At 33.4% G+C, this 15,180-nt stretch overlaps 1 protein-coding gene across 5 annotated transcripts in view; it reads left to right on the top strand.

Moving 5' to 3' along the window:
* The window catches only part of HACE1 (HECT domain and ankyrin repeat containing E3 ubiquitin protein ligase 1), a 107,890-nt gene that overhangs the window by 51,629 nt on the left and 41,081 nt on the right, over positions 1–15,180 (top strand). For all 5 annotated transcript variants that reach the window (XM_038554813.1, XM_038554816.1, XM_038554814.1 and 2 more), the window contains 4 exons: positions 2,580–2,730; positions 9,365–9,699; positions 10,135–10,203; positions 10,447–10,534. In XM_038554813.1, the coding sequence (XP_038410741.1) occupies positions 2,580–2,730; positions 9,365–9,699; positions 10,135–10,203; positions 10,447–10,534 (643 nt within the window). The remainder of the gene's footprint in view (positions 1–2,579; positions 2,731–9,364; positions 9,700–10,134; positions 10,204–10,446; positions 10,535–15,180) is intronic.

Raw genomic sequence — 15,180 nt, 5'->3', positions numbered from 1 at the left:
CGTCCAGGAGCCCACCAAGAGTCACTTCAGGAGAACAAGAAACACTGCTATCACCCAGAAATTATAAGAGGTTTAGGAGCTGTATTTAGGAAGTGGGATCAAAGATCAAATATTGGAACAAAAGATGCTCCTAGTGCTCTTATCACTTAGGAGATTATGAGGATTTTAGGAACTCTATGCCAGGAACCAGGGGCAGAGACCAGTATATATATTTGCTATTATCTCCCAACTGCCAAGGTAGAGTCTTAAGAGGATCTCAAATACAAATTATTCCTCCCTACCAGTTTATGTTTCATGGTACTTTTGCAAATTGTTCCTAGTGACAATTGAGATATTATTTAGCTTACTCTTAAAAAAATGGATAGCCTTTTGTTTGACTGATTCTAGGAATATTTACTAAGGACAAATATTTATTAAAGGCCCTTTTGCGGATAATGTTGTGTTCTTCTAAATAAGTACGTTATCTTGCTTTCTGTATACATATGGTTAAAGATAAAGATAGTTATCAATGTGTAAATGAACAGAAATCACAACTGTTTGCTTAGTAAGGCACTGAATCAAAGTATACTCTTATGTAAATGAAAGGTAAGTACATTGATAGGACTTTGAAATAGGAAATTAATGTTAAAACTTTTATATTGAGACACCTCATGGCTTGGGAAGAAATTATCATTTTATGATTAAATGGAGGATATGATGAAGCTTGGATTTTATGATCTTTTGTATAATACTAAAGAGGTATTTCACAGGTTGTAAAGTGAAAAATAACATTTTTTAGATCCATTGAATTAGCTTGAAGAAGTTTAAACTGGATATAGTAATACAAAGTTTTAGACTATATTAATAATTGACAGTGATATTCAGATTCCACTGTAAGAAAATACTTCTTAAGATGTCTCATGAAGTGTTTCCTAGATCAGGTACTTAAATTTTTATATCTATGGTAATGTTGCAGAGGATTTACCTCTTTCTCATGGAAGAATTTGAGAATCATTATAGTTAAACTTTTCTGAGTGACAGCACAAAGAAAGAAATAGTTTCAGCTAAACTACATTTCTATTTTATCAGTCTTAACAATCTTTGGCTATAAAATTAGAAACACTTCATAAAGACAAATATGCAAAAATCAGTACAAGCTAAAGTAGTGATTCTATACACATTTAATTCAAAGTTACTAAAACAAAAAGTTTTGCTAAGTAGCTTTCCCAGTTTAATAGTGTGGATAGCAGTAACTGTTACGTTTCACTAACAATTGGAACTGATAGCTAATTTTTATTGACTACTTTTAACCATTTAATAATTCCTAGAATGAGAAACAACAGGAATATTGAAGTGAAAGTGTCAGAAAACTTTGGGTTCACATGTCACCAGGTTAGAAAATACCCTCTATTTGGCATTACCACACTGAAATTCTTAGAAGTAGGCATTTGTCATTTCCACATTACTAATTCCCCCTCTTTTTTAAAACGTTATCATTATTGACATACAATGTTACATTAGTTTGTGTACAACATACATAGTGATTCAACAATTCTGTATGCTACTCGGTGCTTATCATAAGTAGAGTCACTATATGTCACCGTATAACATTATTAAATATTATTGAGTTGACATACCATCTATCTACCAATTGATGGACATACCATTATGCCCAGAAGTTTATGCAACTCTTTACTCTATTGAGCAACTATTGTAATACAAGATAAGTGATGTTAGAGATTTCAAAATGAAACCACCACTTGAACAACAAGAGGTTTTTTTTTTTTTTTTAAGGATTTGGCATTGGATTCAGTACAGATTTAGCCTAACTCCTACAGTTTCTCTGTGGAAGGGTAGTTGGTTGATATTTGTAATGATTAACAATCCCCAGGCAGTAAAGAATTCTAAAGGTCTTTTTGATTTGTCAAAGAAGGTTTGTATTATATTCAGTATTATTGTGTTAGTTGGATTTGAGTTTTTCTTTTCTTTTTTCCATGGTGGGATATATCCTATATTTATATAGAGTCATAAGACTACCCATTATTTAGAGAACCACCCTTGCTGATAGTAACTTTAAGATTATTCAATTTGTAAATGTTCTACTGTACATGAACAATTGGTTACTATTCTGGGGAGTGGAGGGAAAATGAGGTTATGGATAGGAGAGTAGAAAGTTTAGCTTCTACAATTGAGTTGTGGGTTGACTTAACATAATCAAGATTTCTATCATTGTTTCTCTGTGAAATATTCTCAGAGTTCTAAAGACTCAGTGTAATTTACATTATATACTTTGAGAAGTGAAAGTTCGAATTTGCGTTAAGTTGGTGCCTCAAGAAACCATTTTACAGTGGTGCTTTTCTTCATAGTTTTATGCTTTGATTATCAGTTTTATTCTGATTGCTTAAACATTAATAATTCATTCATATGCAATCCAAATAATGTATAGCAACTTCCTATTAAAACATTCCAACCCTGTCATGGTAGGAATTTGCTACTTATATTAGGAAACCTGCATGGTCAATGTAATTTGAATGTTTTAAATTAAGATGTAATTTGTTTTATTTCACCTAACCTGTTCATATTTTAATTTTTATTTTCAGTCTGTCTAGTAATTATGATGCTCAGATGAAGAGCCTCTTAAGGATTGTGAGGATATTTTGTCATGTCTTTCGAATTGGTCCATCCTCTCCCAGTAATGGAATTGATTTGGGCTACAACGGGAATAAAACTCCAAGAAGCCAAGTGTTCAAGGTCAGAAAAATATATGACGTTGTTAGGAAGATAGATGAAAAAGAGATGAATTTGACAAAGCATGCTTTCATTAGTCAGAAACCTCATAAACTAAGTTTGCTTCCTACTCATATCACATTTTAAGTTAGGTACACTTTTCTCCTTTCATTTCTGTCTAATCATTAGAAATCCTAAGTGGTGAGCTTTCTTCTGTATTTTTCTTATAACTAACATTGTAATTCCATTAGTGTTGTATTTTAAGATTAAAGATATTTAATTTTTAAGTCTACTTTTATTGGATTACAGGTAAATGTGACAATATGCAGCCATCTTGTGTTTTTTTTTTTTAATTTCTAATTCAGAAGGAAAGAAAACATCTAGTTTTCTTTTTTTCTCTTGTGTCTATTTTTTTAAAGTTTTAATTTTAATTCTAGTTGGTTAACATACAGTGTTAAAGTTAGTTTCAGGTATACAATAATAGTGATTCAGCAATTCGATACGTCTCCCTGTGCTCATTATGACAAATGCACTTCTTAATCCTCATCACCTATTTAACCCATCCACCTCCCCTCTGAACATAATTTTTCTATTTAGAGGTTATTATCATGTGTGTGTTATGTATGTGTATGTGTTTTTGAAGTAAGGTTACGTTCATTTCCTGGATTTACTACCAATTCTTGAGATCACTTCAAGGAAAAATCATTGAGATATTTTCTTTAATTTTTTATTTTTTTAAAGATTTTATTTATTAGAGAGCAGGAGCAGGATGGAAGGGGGGAGAAGGATGTGAGGGGAAAAGGGCGAGGGAGAAGCAGGCTTCCCACTGAACAGGGAGCCAGACACAGGGCTGGATCTAAGCTGAAGGCAGATGCTTAACCAACTGAGCCACCACCCAGGCGCCCCATATATTCTTTAAATATTTTGTATTGCATCAGCTGCTTCCTGTAAGACCCAAGACAATGTTGCCACCCAAATCAAATTAAAATTTTACGAACTAAGCAAAATGAACATGGCTATAATTGCTATTGTTAAGGCTTTTTTTGTGGCATTTTATTTTTAGACAACTCAGATGTTGGACGAATGTGTAATTTTATAACTGTTTTTGTGTAATTTTTAAAAGGCAATTTAAGGGATTTTCATAGCATAAAATTTGCTTTTGGGTTCACAAAGGCTTCTATTTCTTTAGTCTTTTGAGTATAAATACAGGTTATCTATCCAAAAAGTGATATAAACATTTTTATGTGCTATTTCCTCAGATTGATAGCTTTACTGTCTGTAAAATTTAAAGTAAAACTAATGAACTATGCTAAATGATTCTTTTCTTACACAGAAATTTTTTGGGCACTTACAGAAAGGTGTTTTGGAAGTAGGAAGTATTTTGACACTAGTAGATTCTTTAATAACCTAAAATGGATATGATAGGCTTTCAGAAAGGTTTGTCTTGCATCTGTTTGCTTCACTATTTTTTTTTAAAGAATTAGTATAAGAAAGAGTTTGCAGCTGTGTGTGTGTGTGAGAGAGAGAGAGAATGTTTCTTATTTTTCCTTCCTTTTTTTTCCCTTATTGTGCCACCTCCTGGAAGAAGTCAGTTATACATCTTCTTATAGTTAAAATTTTGGCTTTTTACATACCACTTCTTCAGCACGTCTTGTGTCTATTTTTTAAAATAGTGTTTGTAGTGATAACTTACTATCTTTGCAAATTTTGAATCTAAATATTGTTGCACTGTTTTGTCAGTGTTAAGTGAATTTTACTGCTTAAACATTCACATTCCATGCAGTTATTCTTAATGTATTCTTGTGTGGCCCAGGCTGTTGGTTACTGAATCGAGGCTTGATTTCATTTTCTGCTTATCCTCTCTACTTATCTATAATAATGAATACAAAATAAAATCAGGTATAAATACAATCACTGTTACCCAAATTGCATGTAGGTTATATTCACTCTTGTCTGATGTCTTTGGTGCTGTCGTTAAAATTTAAGTCTGCCATGTGTTTGCTAATGACATCAGAAAATAAGTTGTGTGCTAATTAGTAGCCTCTGTGTGGTAATTTAATGCTTGACTTAAAATGTTAGTTTTCTATCTAGCCCATCATTACAGGTATAATAGAGTAGAAAAGGCTATCACTGGTTTTCTTTGTGCTTTTCTTTTATGAAATCTAAACTCTGTTTTTGATTGTCATATATCAGTGACACATATAATATAAAAAGTTCCTTTTGTTAGTTTCTTTTTTCTTTTTTTAAGGTAATTTTTTTTCCATCATTGACAACTACTTATGCCTCTGACCACTCATTTTCTCTTAAATTTTGACCTTGCACATTAGTAAAATATTTTTATTACAAAACTCACCTAATTTTTAAAAACATTAGATGTTACTGTTAAAACATATAGGCTCTTTCATATAATTGTGTGAATTAAATGTAGACTGGAGGATGACAAAATGATCTGCCCTCCAACTTATAAGGATAAAATATAGAAACTGTGTTGTCATCTGTGTATATAAAGTCTTCGGTTCACTGTGGGGTGATTCACAGTTGTAAAGATCATAACCATTTCCTGAGTTCCTGCAATGCTAGATTGGAAATACCATCTTAATTTTTACCACATTTTGTCTAAGGTAGCAGTTGATCCCTACTTTCCATTTCATTAACTAGGTACTCTAACATGTCACTTTATTGTTAGGATTAACTAATGGGTTTTCCATTAAGTATGAGTGGATTTATAGGCCATGTGGTTTTAGTAGGTGAAATTGTTTAACATCCTGTTATTAGTTTTCTGATTTATCTAAGAAATCCTTTAAGTTAATCTTAACACTTAGCCATTTTTTTCGGTGTTAAGAGATATATATCTAGTGCTTGGGAACTTTGGGGCATCTGAGGGAGAAGGTAGTTATGGTTATTGAAGCAGTGGGAGCATGGGGAAGACAATTTAGGCTTCCTGAATCTTGATATGGTGTGTATGTGTGTGTGTGTGTGTGTGTGTGTGTGTGTGTGTGTGTCTGAGAGAGAGACAATAGTAAGCTGTGACTATTAACACTTTCATAAAATTATAATTGGGGATATTTGGAAGCCAGAAAAAATTGAGAAACTTTTTACATTAAAATCTTATCTTTGGGGTTATAACATTTGATATTATCAAATTGAGAATAGTCAGACTAAGAGAAAATTTCAAGACACTATTAGAGAACTTAAGTTACTAATGCTTTCCTATAAAATTTGTGTCTCACTTTGGTATATGGATATTAATAATTTTTTTGGATATTAATAATTTTAACATTATCCAACAAGTTGAGATTTTTATATATTACAGCTTTGAAATAGGACCTAAAATGTTTTGAAAATCATGTATGATAGTCACAGCATTGTTACTATGTGTAAAATATATTTCTGTAGTAAAGACTATTCAGTAATATGAAATGAAGTAGTATTTCACAATGCCAAGAAGCCTGCTAATGGCTTCTGTAGTCATTGACCCATTTTCCATAGTCATTGACTCATTTTTCAGTAATAGTTGATATATTTGTATCTTATCTAATGTTTTTATCATTATTATTTATAGATATAGAAAGCATCATAGATAAGCTTTGCAATAGTTCATTTTTTTATTTTAAAAATTTACTTTAATCCTTTTTATCTGAGACTGCTACACCACAGTTAGAAATTAAAGTCATTTTCACAGTTTTCTTTTTGTTATTGAGGCATGAACTGAAAAAAATCTTCAAAGGGACAACTCTCTAGGTAAAGATGCCTTGAGGTTGGAAATTAGTTTTAATGCATGTGTGAATGAAGAATGAAAAGATAGGGAAAAGGATAGGGAAAAGAGAAAAGTAAAGAAAGGTCTAAGATGACTTACCACTTCTTTTTTCCCTCAATCTCTTTTAATTTTTGCTATGTTCCTTTACCAAAAACTCTTTCTAGAACTATTATTTTTACACAGATCTGGCTTTTAAAAAATTGTTTCTGGATTATTCAGAATTGACCTTTAATTTTTATGCATTGTCAGTGTTTAAAAGTAGGATTGTTGTTGATTCAGTCTTAGAGCTCTCCTCTCTGTGAGCAGTTAGGTATCATTTCTTGCCTTAGGCTTCATCTCCATCCAGTGTGTTCATTTTCTAGGTTTTAGCCCATCTCATTTAGAGGCCAATTATTCCTTTTGCCTTTTGTTTCAAGAAGTTTTACATTCCCACATGTTCTTTCTATTTCGGAAGTTCATTTGGTGATGTAAAACTAAAAGTTTTGCTAGCATAAAAAGTTCTTTTTCATCTTTTACAGCAGTTTTAATGTTTTGCTCATGAGGAGAATAAAGACATTTTCGGTGCAGGTGGCACATCAGTGTTTATGGCAGCTGGTACTTCTTGCACTTCCTTTCAGCAGTTCAGGGATCCTGGATCTCCCAACTGCTGTGCCTGACCATGGAAAAGCCTTCTTTGTGGGGGACAGGGGTGCTTATTTCAGCCTCAAAGTATAATTAGTTTCTTACTTTGCTTAACTGTTGCCTAGTGTGTACTAACTAAATATTTGTTAAATGAAGCAAATAGGTTTTTGTTGGTGATAGTGGGGGCTTTTTGCTTTATTTTGTTTTGTTTTCCTCTTTTGGTTTATTACAGTGAGGACTTGGGCTGATTTAATCATTTGCAAATGCAGTAAGTCAAATATTCTCAAAAAGAGAATGTTCTGGAAATAAGAAAAGCTGAACATATAGCAGATGAATTTGTTAGAAAATAATTGTAGGGGGGATGAGGTAAATGGGTGATGGGCATTAAGGAGAGTATGTGATGTGATGAGCACTTAGTGTTAAACGCAACTGATGAATTCTGGAGCACTACATCAGAAACTGATGATGTACTACTACATGTTGGCTAATTGAATTTAAATGTTAAAAAAAGAGAAAATAACTGTAAAGAATTTTCTGGAAGAACAGGTTGTTTAAATATTCCCTAAACTTCCAAATATAGTTGTAGAATCTATTTCCATAAAGTAAGATTTTAATATTTTAATCTTAAAAAGTAACATTATTTCTTTTGGTTGAAATATTGTAGGCATGGGTCTTTCTGAAGCACATGGTCTAATGTGTAGCATTCTGTGATCCTATAAGAAACAAAAAGGAAGAGTAACTTTTGTATTTGCAGAAAGACAATTCATCATTCTCAATAGGAATGTTTAAAGTAGTGTAGGAATAAAGGAGCATTTAACTGCTATCCTTGCCATGCCCCCATAATTGTTAAGTTTTTATGTGGGGTTAAAAATGTTCTAACAGGTCTTTTTTTCCCCCAAGTTCTATTGAGATATAACTGACCTATATAACACTGTGTAAGTTTAAGGTGTACAAGTGTGATAATTTGGTACATGTGTATAAGGTCAGTTAACACATCCTTCTCTCATATTATTACCATTTTCCTGTTGTTATGATGAGGACATTAAAGCTTAACTCTCATAGCAACTTTCAAGTAAACCGTACAGTATTACTAACTAGTTATGGTGGTGAATACTAGATCACTGCTAGCTTGTTGTTTGATAGTATTTCTCCTTGTTAAAAATTAATGGGGGACGCCTGAGTGGCTCAGTGGTTGAGTGTCTGCCTTTGGCTCAGGTCGTGATCCTGGGGTCCTGGGATTGAGTCCCACGTTGGACTCCCCGCAGGGAGCTTGCTTCTCTCTCTGCCTCTCTCTGTGTCTCTCATGAATAACTGAATAAAATTTTTAAAAATTACTAATTATTAGGGATGATGTATATATTTCATTTTCTTTAGTACTTGGTCCTATTGTAGCTTTTGTGATCACATAATATATAAAAAGGAATTTCATTTGTTGTTAATTTACAAAAGATATTTCATTATTCTTAAAAGGAATATTTTAAATAGCGTAGAAATAAGAAACACTTTACTCTCTCCCTCTTTTTCTTTTTTTAAGCTGTTAATCTTTACTTGGAATTAAGAATTTGCTGGTCAGTATTTGATAATTACTAGTTATTAGAGATGGATTTTATGTATATGTGCATGAAAACATGTATGTGTGTGTATATATAAATATTACATCATACTTTTAACTTTACCATAAAATTTTCAAAATTCTGTGAATTACTTGTTAAAAAAGAGCACAGTAAACTTTTTAAAAAAAAATTATTTCTTTTAGTAATCTCTACACTCAGTGTGAGGCTCCGAACTCACAGCCATGAGATCAAGTCGCATGCTGCACTGACTGAGCCAGGCAGGCACCCCAAAACTAAGCTGTTTATTAAGCTTTTTTAGAAATTCTAATTTTTCTAATTGAGAAAAGATTTATAATTGAAAATTGTTGACACATGAATATAGTAAAGGTTGGGGGATTGTATATAGTATATATAGAAGTAGTATATGTTTTTAAAGCTAAGTTTTTGAAAAATTTTAAAAGAGGATAGATTGCTTATACATTTTTTTGTTAAGGTTTTAGTTTTACCTTTTTATCCCAAGGAATAAATTTTTGCTATAAGCAAAGAAATTGTTATTTATGTGGCATTTATGTTTTTGTTACTTCCTCTAGGCATTGTTATCACATTAACTTGGGAAAATAGAAATATCTAGAATAAATTTTCTCTTTTATATTATTTTTTTGTGTGAGGTTTTTTTCTCCTGGAGTTTAAGAATGATATTTAAAAAACGCTTCTGTTTTTCTCCTAGCCTCTTGAATTGCTTTGGCACTCATTAGATGAATGGCTAGTTTTAATAGCTACAGAATTGATGAAAAACAAAAAGGACTCAACGGATATCACTTCTATTTTACTGAAACAAAAAGGCCAAGATCAAGATGGTACTTCCATTCCTCCATTTGAACCTCCAGGACCTGGGAGCTATGAAAATCTATCCAGTGGCACAGGAGAATCTAAACCAGATGCTCTTGGAGGGAAACAGGAAGCCAGTGCAGACTGTCAGGATGTTATTTCTATGACAGCTAACCGGCTAAGTGCTGTCATTCAAGCTTTTTACATGTGCTGTTCTTGTCAGATGCCTCCAGGGTAAGATTTCTGCTTATTATTTCCTTTTCTGATAGATGAAGAAAAGCTATGATTTTTTTGTGACCAGTAACAACAGATAATAATTTGTTGATTTTAGGTTCTGTTCTGATGTTTTATGATACTGTACTAATCTAAAAATATTTGAGTTTTAAGCATTATATAAGTCATTAATTAAAGATCCTTACTTTGTATAGGATGCTTAATTATGTATTCAAAGTGTATAGAGCAAAGATGTTTAAAATTTCAAGATTTTTAAACAGTTACTGTTTTATAAATTGACTGGGTATGCCTCAGTTTCTCAAATTTTTATAAAGACAGTCCAAACCCATATCTTTTTTTTTCTGTATAGAAGCCAGTCCATTTCTGTACATCATTATGAAATTTGCTGTATCATCAATTTCTCTGTGTTCTGATTGTTTTTTTTATCACCCACAGAATGACCTCACCCCGTTTCATTGAATTTGTCTGCAAACATGATGAAGTTTTAAAATGCTTTGTTAATAGGTAAGGTTTTCTTAGATTTATGCATTGCCCTCGTAGACTTTTATTTCTTTACATAGTTTGTATCTCAACAGAAATAATGTTATTTCTATTACTATTCAAAAAATGCACCATGACAAGTAAAAGTATTACAAGTGTGGATTAATATTTTTCTCCTGCTTCAGTATCTGTATATCTGAATTTGCATTTGACTTAATAACAACTCATTCTTCCTGTCCATTCAAACAAATTATATTTTTCTTTTAGAAATCCCAAAATTATATTTGATCACTTTCATTTCCTCCTTGAATGTCCTGAGTTGATGTCAAGATTCATGCATATCATAAAAGCACAGGTAGAGATTTCTCTTAATCTTGTTTTTAGTCTGTCTAATGAAAAATTTTTAAATTTGAATGCTGTTTAATGATGTTAATTGTTATACTTGGACCTCCTGCTATAAGAAGAGTGAAATTGCCTTATTCTGTATATTAGTATGTGGAATTACATTAGTATCTTACTTTAATATGAGGAGCATTTTTTTTTTATCTTTAAGGAGGTGTGTATTGAGTGCCCACTGTGTGCAAAGACAACAGAATACATTGCCACATTTCCTGAAATGGGTTTCATGGAATATTTGTCCTATAAGATTAATGATCCTTGAGAAAAGGATTTTATCCCCAAATGCATTTGGAAAATATAATAATATTTCTGTTGGAGATTTATAAAGCATATCAACAGCTTGTTAAAAGGCTTTGAGAAGCCCTTTGCCTAAAATAGTGATTAAACTTTTTTAATCCTCCAAATTTATTTGACCTGAGAGCCTGTTCCCTAGTAGCAAAGTTCATTCCTCATATCTCATGTTTCATGAAACATGCTAGGGAAAAGGTTGTTTTTGCCAGCTGTGTAATTTGGGGCACGTTTCCAACATCCTTGAGTCTTGGTTTCTTCATCTATAAAATAGAGATAATGATACCAATTTCACAAAACTATTGTGAAGAATAAATGTAATTGGTATGTATGTTCAATAAATGGTAGTTATTTGGAGATAGAAAGCATATGTCTTTTTTCCAGAAAGATCTTAATTCACTCTAGCAGGGGAGATAATAAATGTACCTATGAAACAGTAATTATAATATTATCTAGTTGTTTAGAAGTTTAAGGGAGGAAGACCTTGCTTTTGCCTGTTGTAGTAAAGGAAAATTTTGAAGAGGAGGTGTATTTTCTGCTGGACTTTGAAAAATATTGCAGAATCTTGCTGGGAGTAAATGAGGAAGATGAACATTCTAGCCAAGATATGGGTCAGGGCTTGTAAATGGAAAAGTGTATAAAATTACAGTGGCTGAAACAAATTTTGTGTAGGTGAGGAATGAGATGTAATTCTGGAAAGATAGGTTGGGATCACACTTTGTTAAACCTTGATTACCACATTGCAAACCTTTGTTTTCTAGACTCTCAGCAGCCCTTTGCTTCAGGAGAATGATATGAGCTTGGCAAAACTTCAGGAAATAATTTGTCAAAATTGTAGGATAGACTGGAGGCTCTGGTTTGGTTAGTAGTCATAGATACTGTAGGTGTTTTTAAATGTCTTTAGGGACACTGAACCTTTCAGAAATTAAAGAAAATTAAGAACTACTTTTTATAAAATTATACATGTGTATATAGCTATCCTGTGACATGTGTTAAAAACGATAATGTAAAAGAGAAGGTAGTAATAATAACTTACATTTATTAAATGCTAACTCTAGGCCAGATATATATTTGCTTTACATGGATTTTTTTTTTAAAGATTTTAATTATTTATTTGAGAGACAGAGACAGCGACAGAGAGCATAAGCCGGGAGGAGAGGGAAAAATAGGCTGCCCGCTGTGCTGGGACCCCAATGCGGGGGCTCGATCCCAAGACCCTGGGATCATTACCTGAGCTAAGGAACATGCCCAACCAACTGAGCCACCCAAGTGCCCAACATAGATTATTTTCATAACAATCATGCAAAGATAGGTACTCTTTAACTGAAGAAATTAAGTACCTTGTTTAAGTCCTTCAACTACTAAGTGAGAGAACAAGATTTTAAAAGTCTGTTTTTTAAATTCAAACTATGTAACTCTAATCTAGGGCAAATGAGATTATAGGTGAAAAAAGCTTCTAGTTTTTTAATTTATTTTTTATTTATTTTTTAAGATTTTATTTAGTTATTCATGAGAGACACACAGAGAGAGGCAGACATAGGCAGAAGAAGAAGGAGGCTCCATGCAGGGAGCCCGATGTGGGACTTGATCCCCACCCTGAGCCAAAGGCAGATGCTTAACCGCTGAGCCACCCAGGCATCCCAAGCTTTTAGTTTTTGAAAGAGATAGTTTGTTATTTTTAATATTATCTCTGCTTTTCACTTCTGTTTTCCTCTTCCTTTCCTGGACAATTTAGTCAAAAGCATCTGCATTAAGCTGTCCACCTCTTTCACCACAGAGGAGGTTTTGTTGCCTGGCCAGGGTAAGGAAGGGGTTCACATGCATAGTGGTAGCCAGCCTAGCGTGGGGTTTTGGAGCTTGTGTGTGGTAAGGAGATTGTGTCGAAGAGGGGCCCAGCATAGAGATGTGAGTTGGAGCAGCACATGCTGATGTCCAGTGTAGAGGATGGTGACAGGTGCTCAGAGTAGACTGACAGAGCCTGAGTAGGGTAGAGGGCATCCATGCAGTAAAGTGTCCATGTCAGTGACAGGAAATTGGGTTATATACAGGGTGGGGCAGTTTATCAGATAAGTAAGTGTATTTATTATGGGAGCTTGGTTTCTTAGTATTGGAGAAAGGAGTTTCAAAATGGAGGAGAATAGAGTGCACCGTGTGCTGTTATATTAGAATTGAAGATATCGGTGTGAACTTAAAATTTTTAATGTAGATCAATAGGTAAACCAAACCTGGCACCCAGTTCTTGGTCCAGAAACACCGTTCTGAATTAACCAGGGCTCTTTGGACAAATGATTAATTTCAGGGGTAGGTCAGGGAAGTACAAAATGAGCTTGGAACCTCTTTTTATGCAAGAAAGTTGTTCAAAGAGTGATAGGATTATGTCAGAATGACACAGAACCAGCTTGAATGGACACTACTGGCCAAAGCTGAATAATTTGTATATCCAAATAAATAATGATGGCAAAGTATTATAAATAAATTAGAACCTGTAAGTCTATATTGAAAAAAATTAATAAATGGGAAGTTTGATGAGGGGTGGGGTGTTTTTACAATCTCAGGGTATCTACTAATAGGATGCTTAAGAATTACAAAGATTAAAAACTTAAGTGAAAAACTTGGCAGTCATCAAAATAGGCATATGAATATGCCAGCTGATAGGATGCACTGAGGAGAATGTGGCATCACTTCCTTGATATTCCTGCCAAAGATATACACCCTGAATTTAATTATGAGAAGAACATCAGACTGACTACAGTGGAGGGACATTCTCCAAAATAACTGACCTGCAGTTTTTAAAAGTATCAATCAAGGTCATGAAAATTAAGACACTGAAGAACTGTACCAGGGTGAAAGAGACAGGACAACTGAATCCAATTCAGGAGTCATTTACACTGTGAAGGGCATTATTAGGGAACAGATAAAACTTAAAATGGAATCTAAGAATTAGTTATAGTAATGTATCAGGGTTAATTTGTTGATTTTGATGGTTATGTTTTGATGGTTATGTAGGAGAATTGTCTTGATTGTAAGAAATACATACTGAAGTATTTAAGGGTGATTGGATATCATGTTGGCAGCTAACTCATATCAGGGAAAAAATGCTTTGTACTCTATTATATTTAGGAATTTTCTGTAACTTGGAGGTGGTTCACAAAACCCAAAAAATAGAACAAAATTACCTGTGGTAAGGGAATGACTTTTTGTTCTATTGGTGGCTTTTAGGTGGCCTGTAGTTAAAGGGAGAGACATTTTGTATTGCTGTACTAATGCTTTTAAGAGGAGCCTCTGTTGGGTCACCTGGGTGGCTCAGTGGTTGAGCATCTGCCTGTGGCTCAGGGTGTGTCCCTGAGTCCCAGGATCGAGTCCCCACATCGGGCTCCCCGCAGGGAGCCTGCTTCTCCCTATGCCTGTGTCTCTGTGTCTCTCTCTGTGTCTCTTATGAATCAGTAAATAAAATCTTAAAAAAAAAAAAGAGGAGCCTCTGTGATCAGTCTTGTTTTACAAATTATTTTATGGAAATGCAGGTACTCAGAAACTTTACATACGAAACGTGCTCTTTGGCTTTTTAGGTGTATATAAATGTGTGTGATGTTTTGATCTTACAGATCATTTATTAGCTTTTGAAGGTAACATTTTGTACTTTTTATTTTTAAAATTTTTTTATTTTTCTAAATATTTATTTATTCGTGAGAGTCACAGAGAGAGAGAAAGGCAGAGACAGAGAGAGAGAAGCAGGCTCCATGTGGGACTCGATCCCAGGCCTCCAGGATCATGCCCTGGGCCGAAGGCAGGCGCTCAACCACTGAGCCACCCAGGTGTCCCACATTTTGTACTTTTTAATGTTTCATTAGAATTACTTTAAAAAATACCATTTGCTTTTATTTCTTGGTTCACTTGTTATAGATAAAGGTTATAGTTTATTATCTTATAATGGTGAATAAGTTTTCTGTCATCTTCCATCATGTTAAATAATTTTAACACTGTTCTGAGTGATGAGAACAATACTTACTTTTTGAACATTCTGGATATTGAGTATTTCCACATGTTCCTTAACCTCTTGGTGCTACATTTTTCTCTTCTGTGACCTGGGGATGATATGAATCCCTTTTTCTCAGTGTTGGGAGGATTATGTGTAAAAATATGTGTAAAGTGCTTAAAACGGTACCTGGTTAAACAGGTGCTTTAAGAATTATTAGTTAACTAATTATTGCAATTATTGTTATATTCTGTATTTGCATTATTTCATTTAATCCTCACAGTCCTTGAGTTTCCCTATTTTATAGGTGGGAAAACTGAAGTTCTGAGAGATTTAGTAAT

The sequence above is a fragment of the Canis lupus genome, chromosome 12, assembly GCF_011100685.1.
Source record: "Canis lupus familiaris isolate Mischka breed German Shepherd chromosome 12, alternate assembly UU_Cfam_GSD_1.0, whole genome shotgun sequence".
NCBI lineage: Eukaryota > Metazoa > Chordata > Mammalia > Carnivora > Canidae > Canis > Canis lupus.
This window is presented reverse-complemented; position numbering and strand designations above follow the sequence as displayed.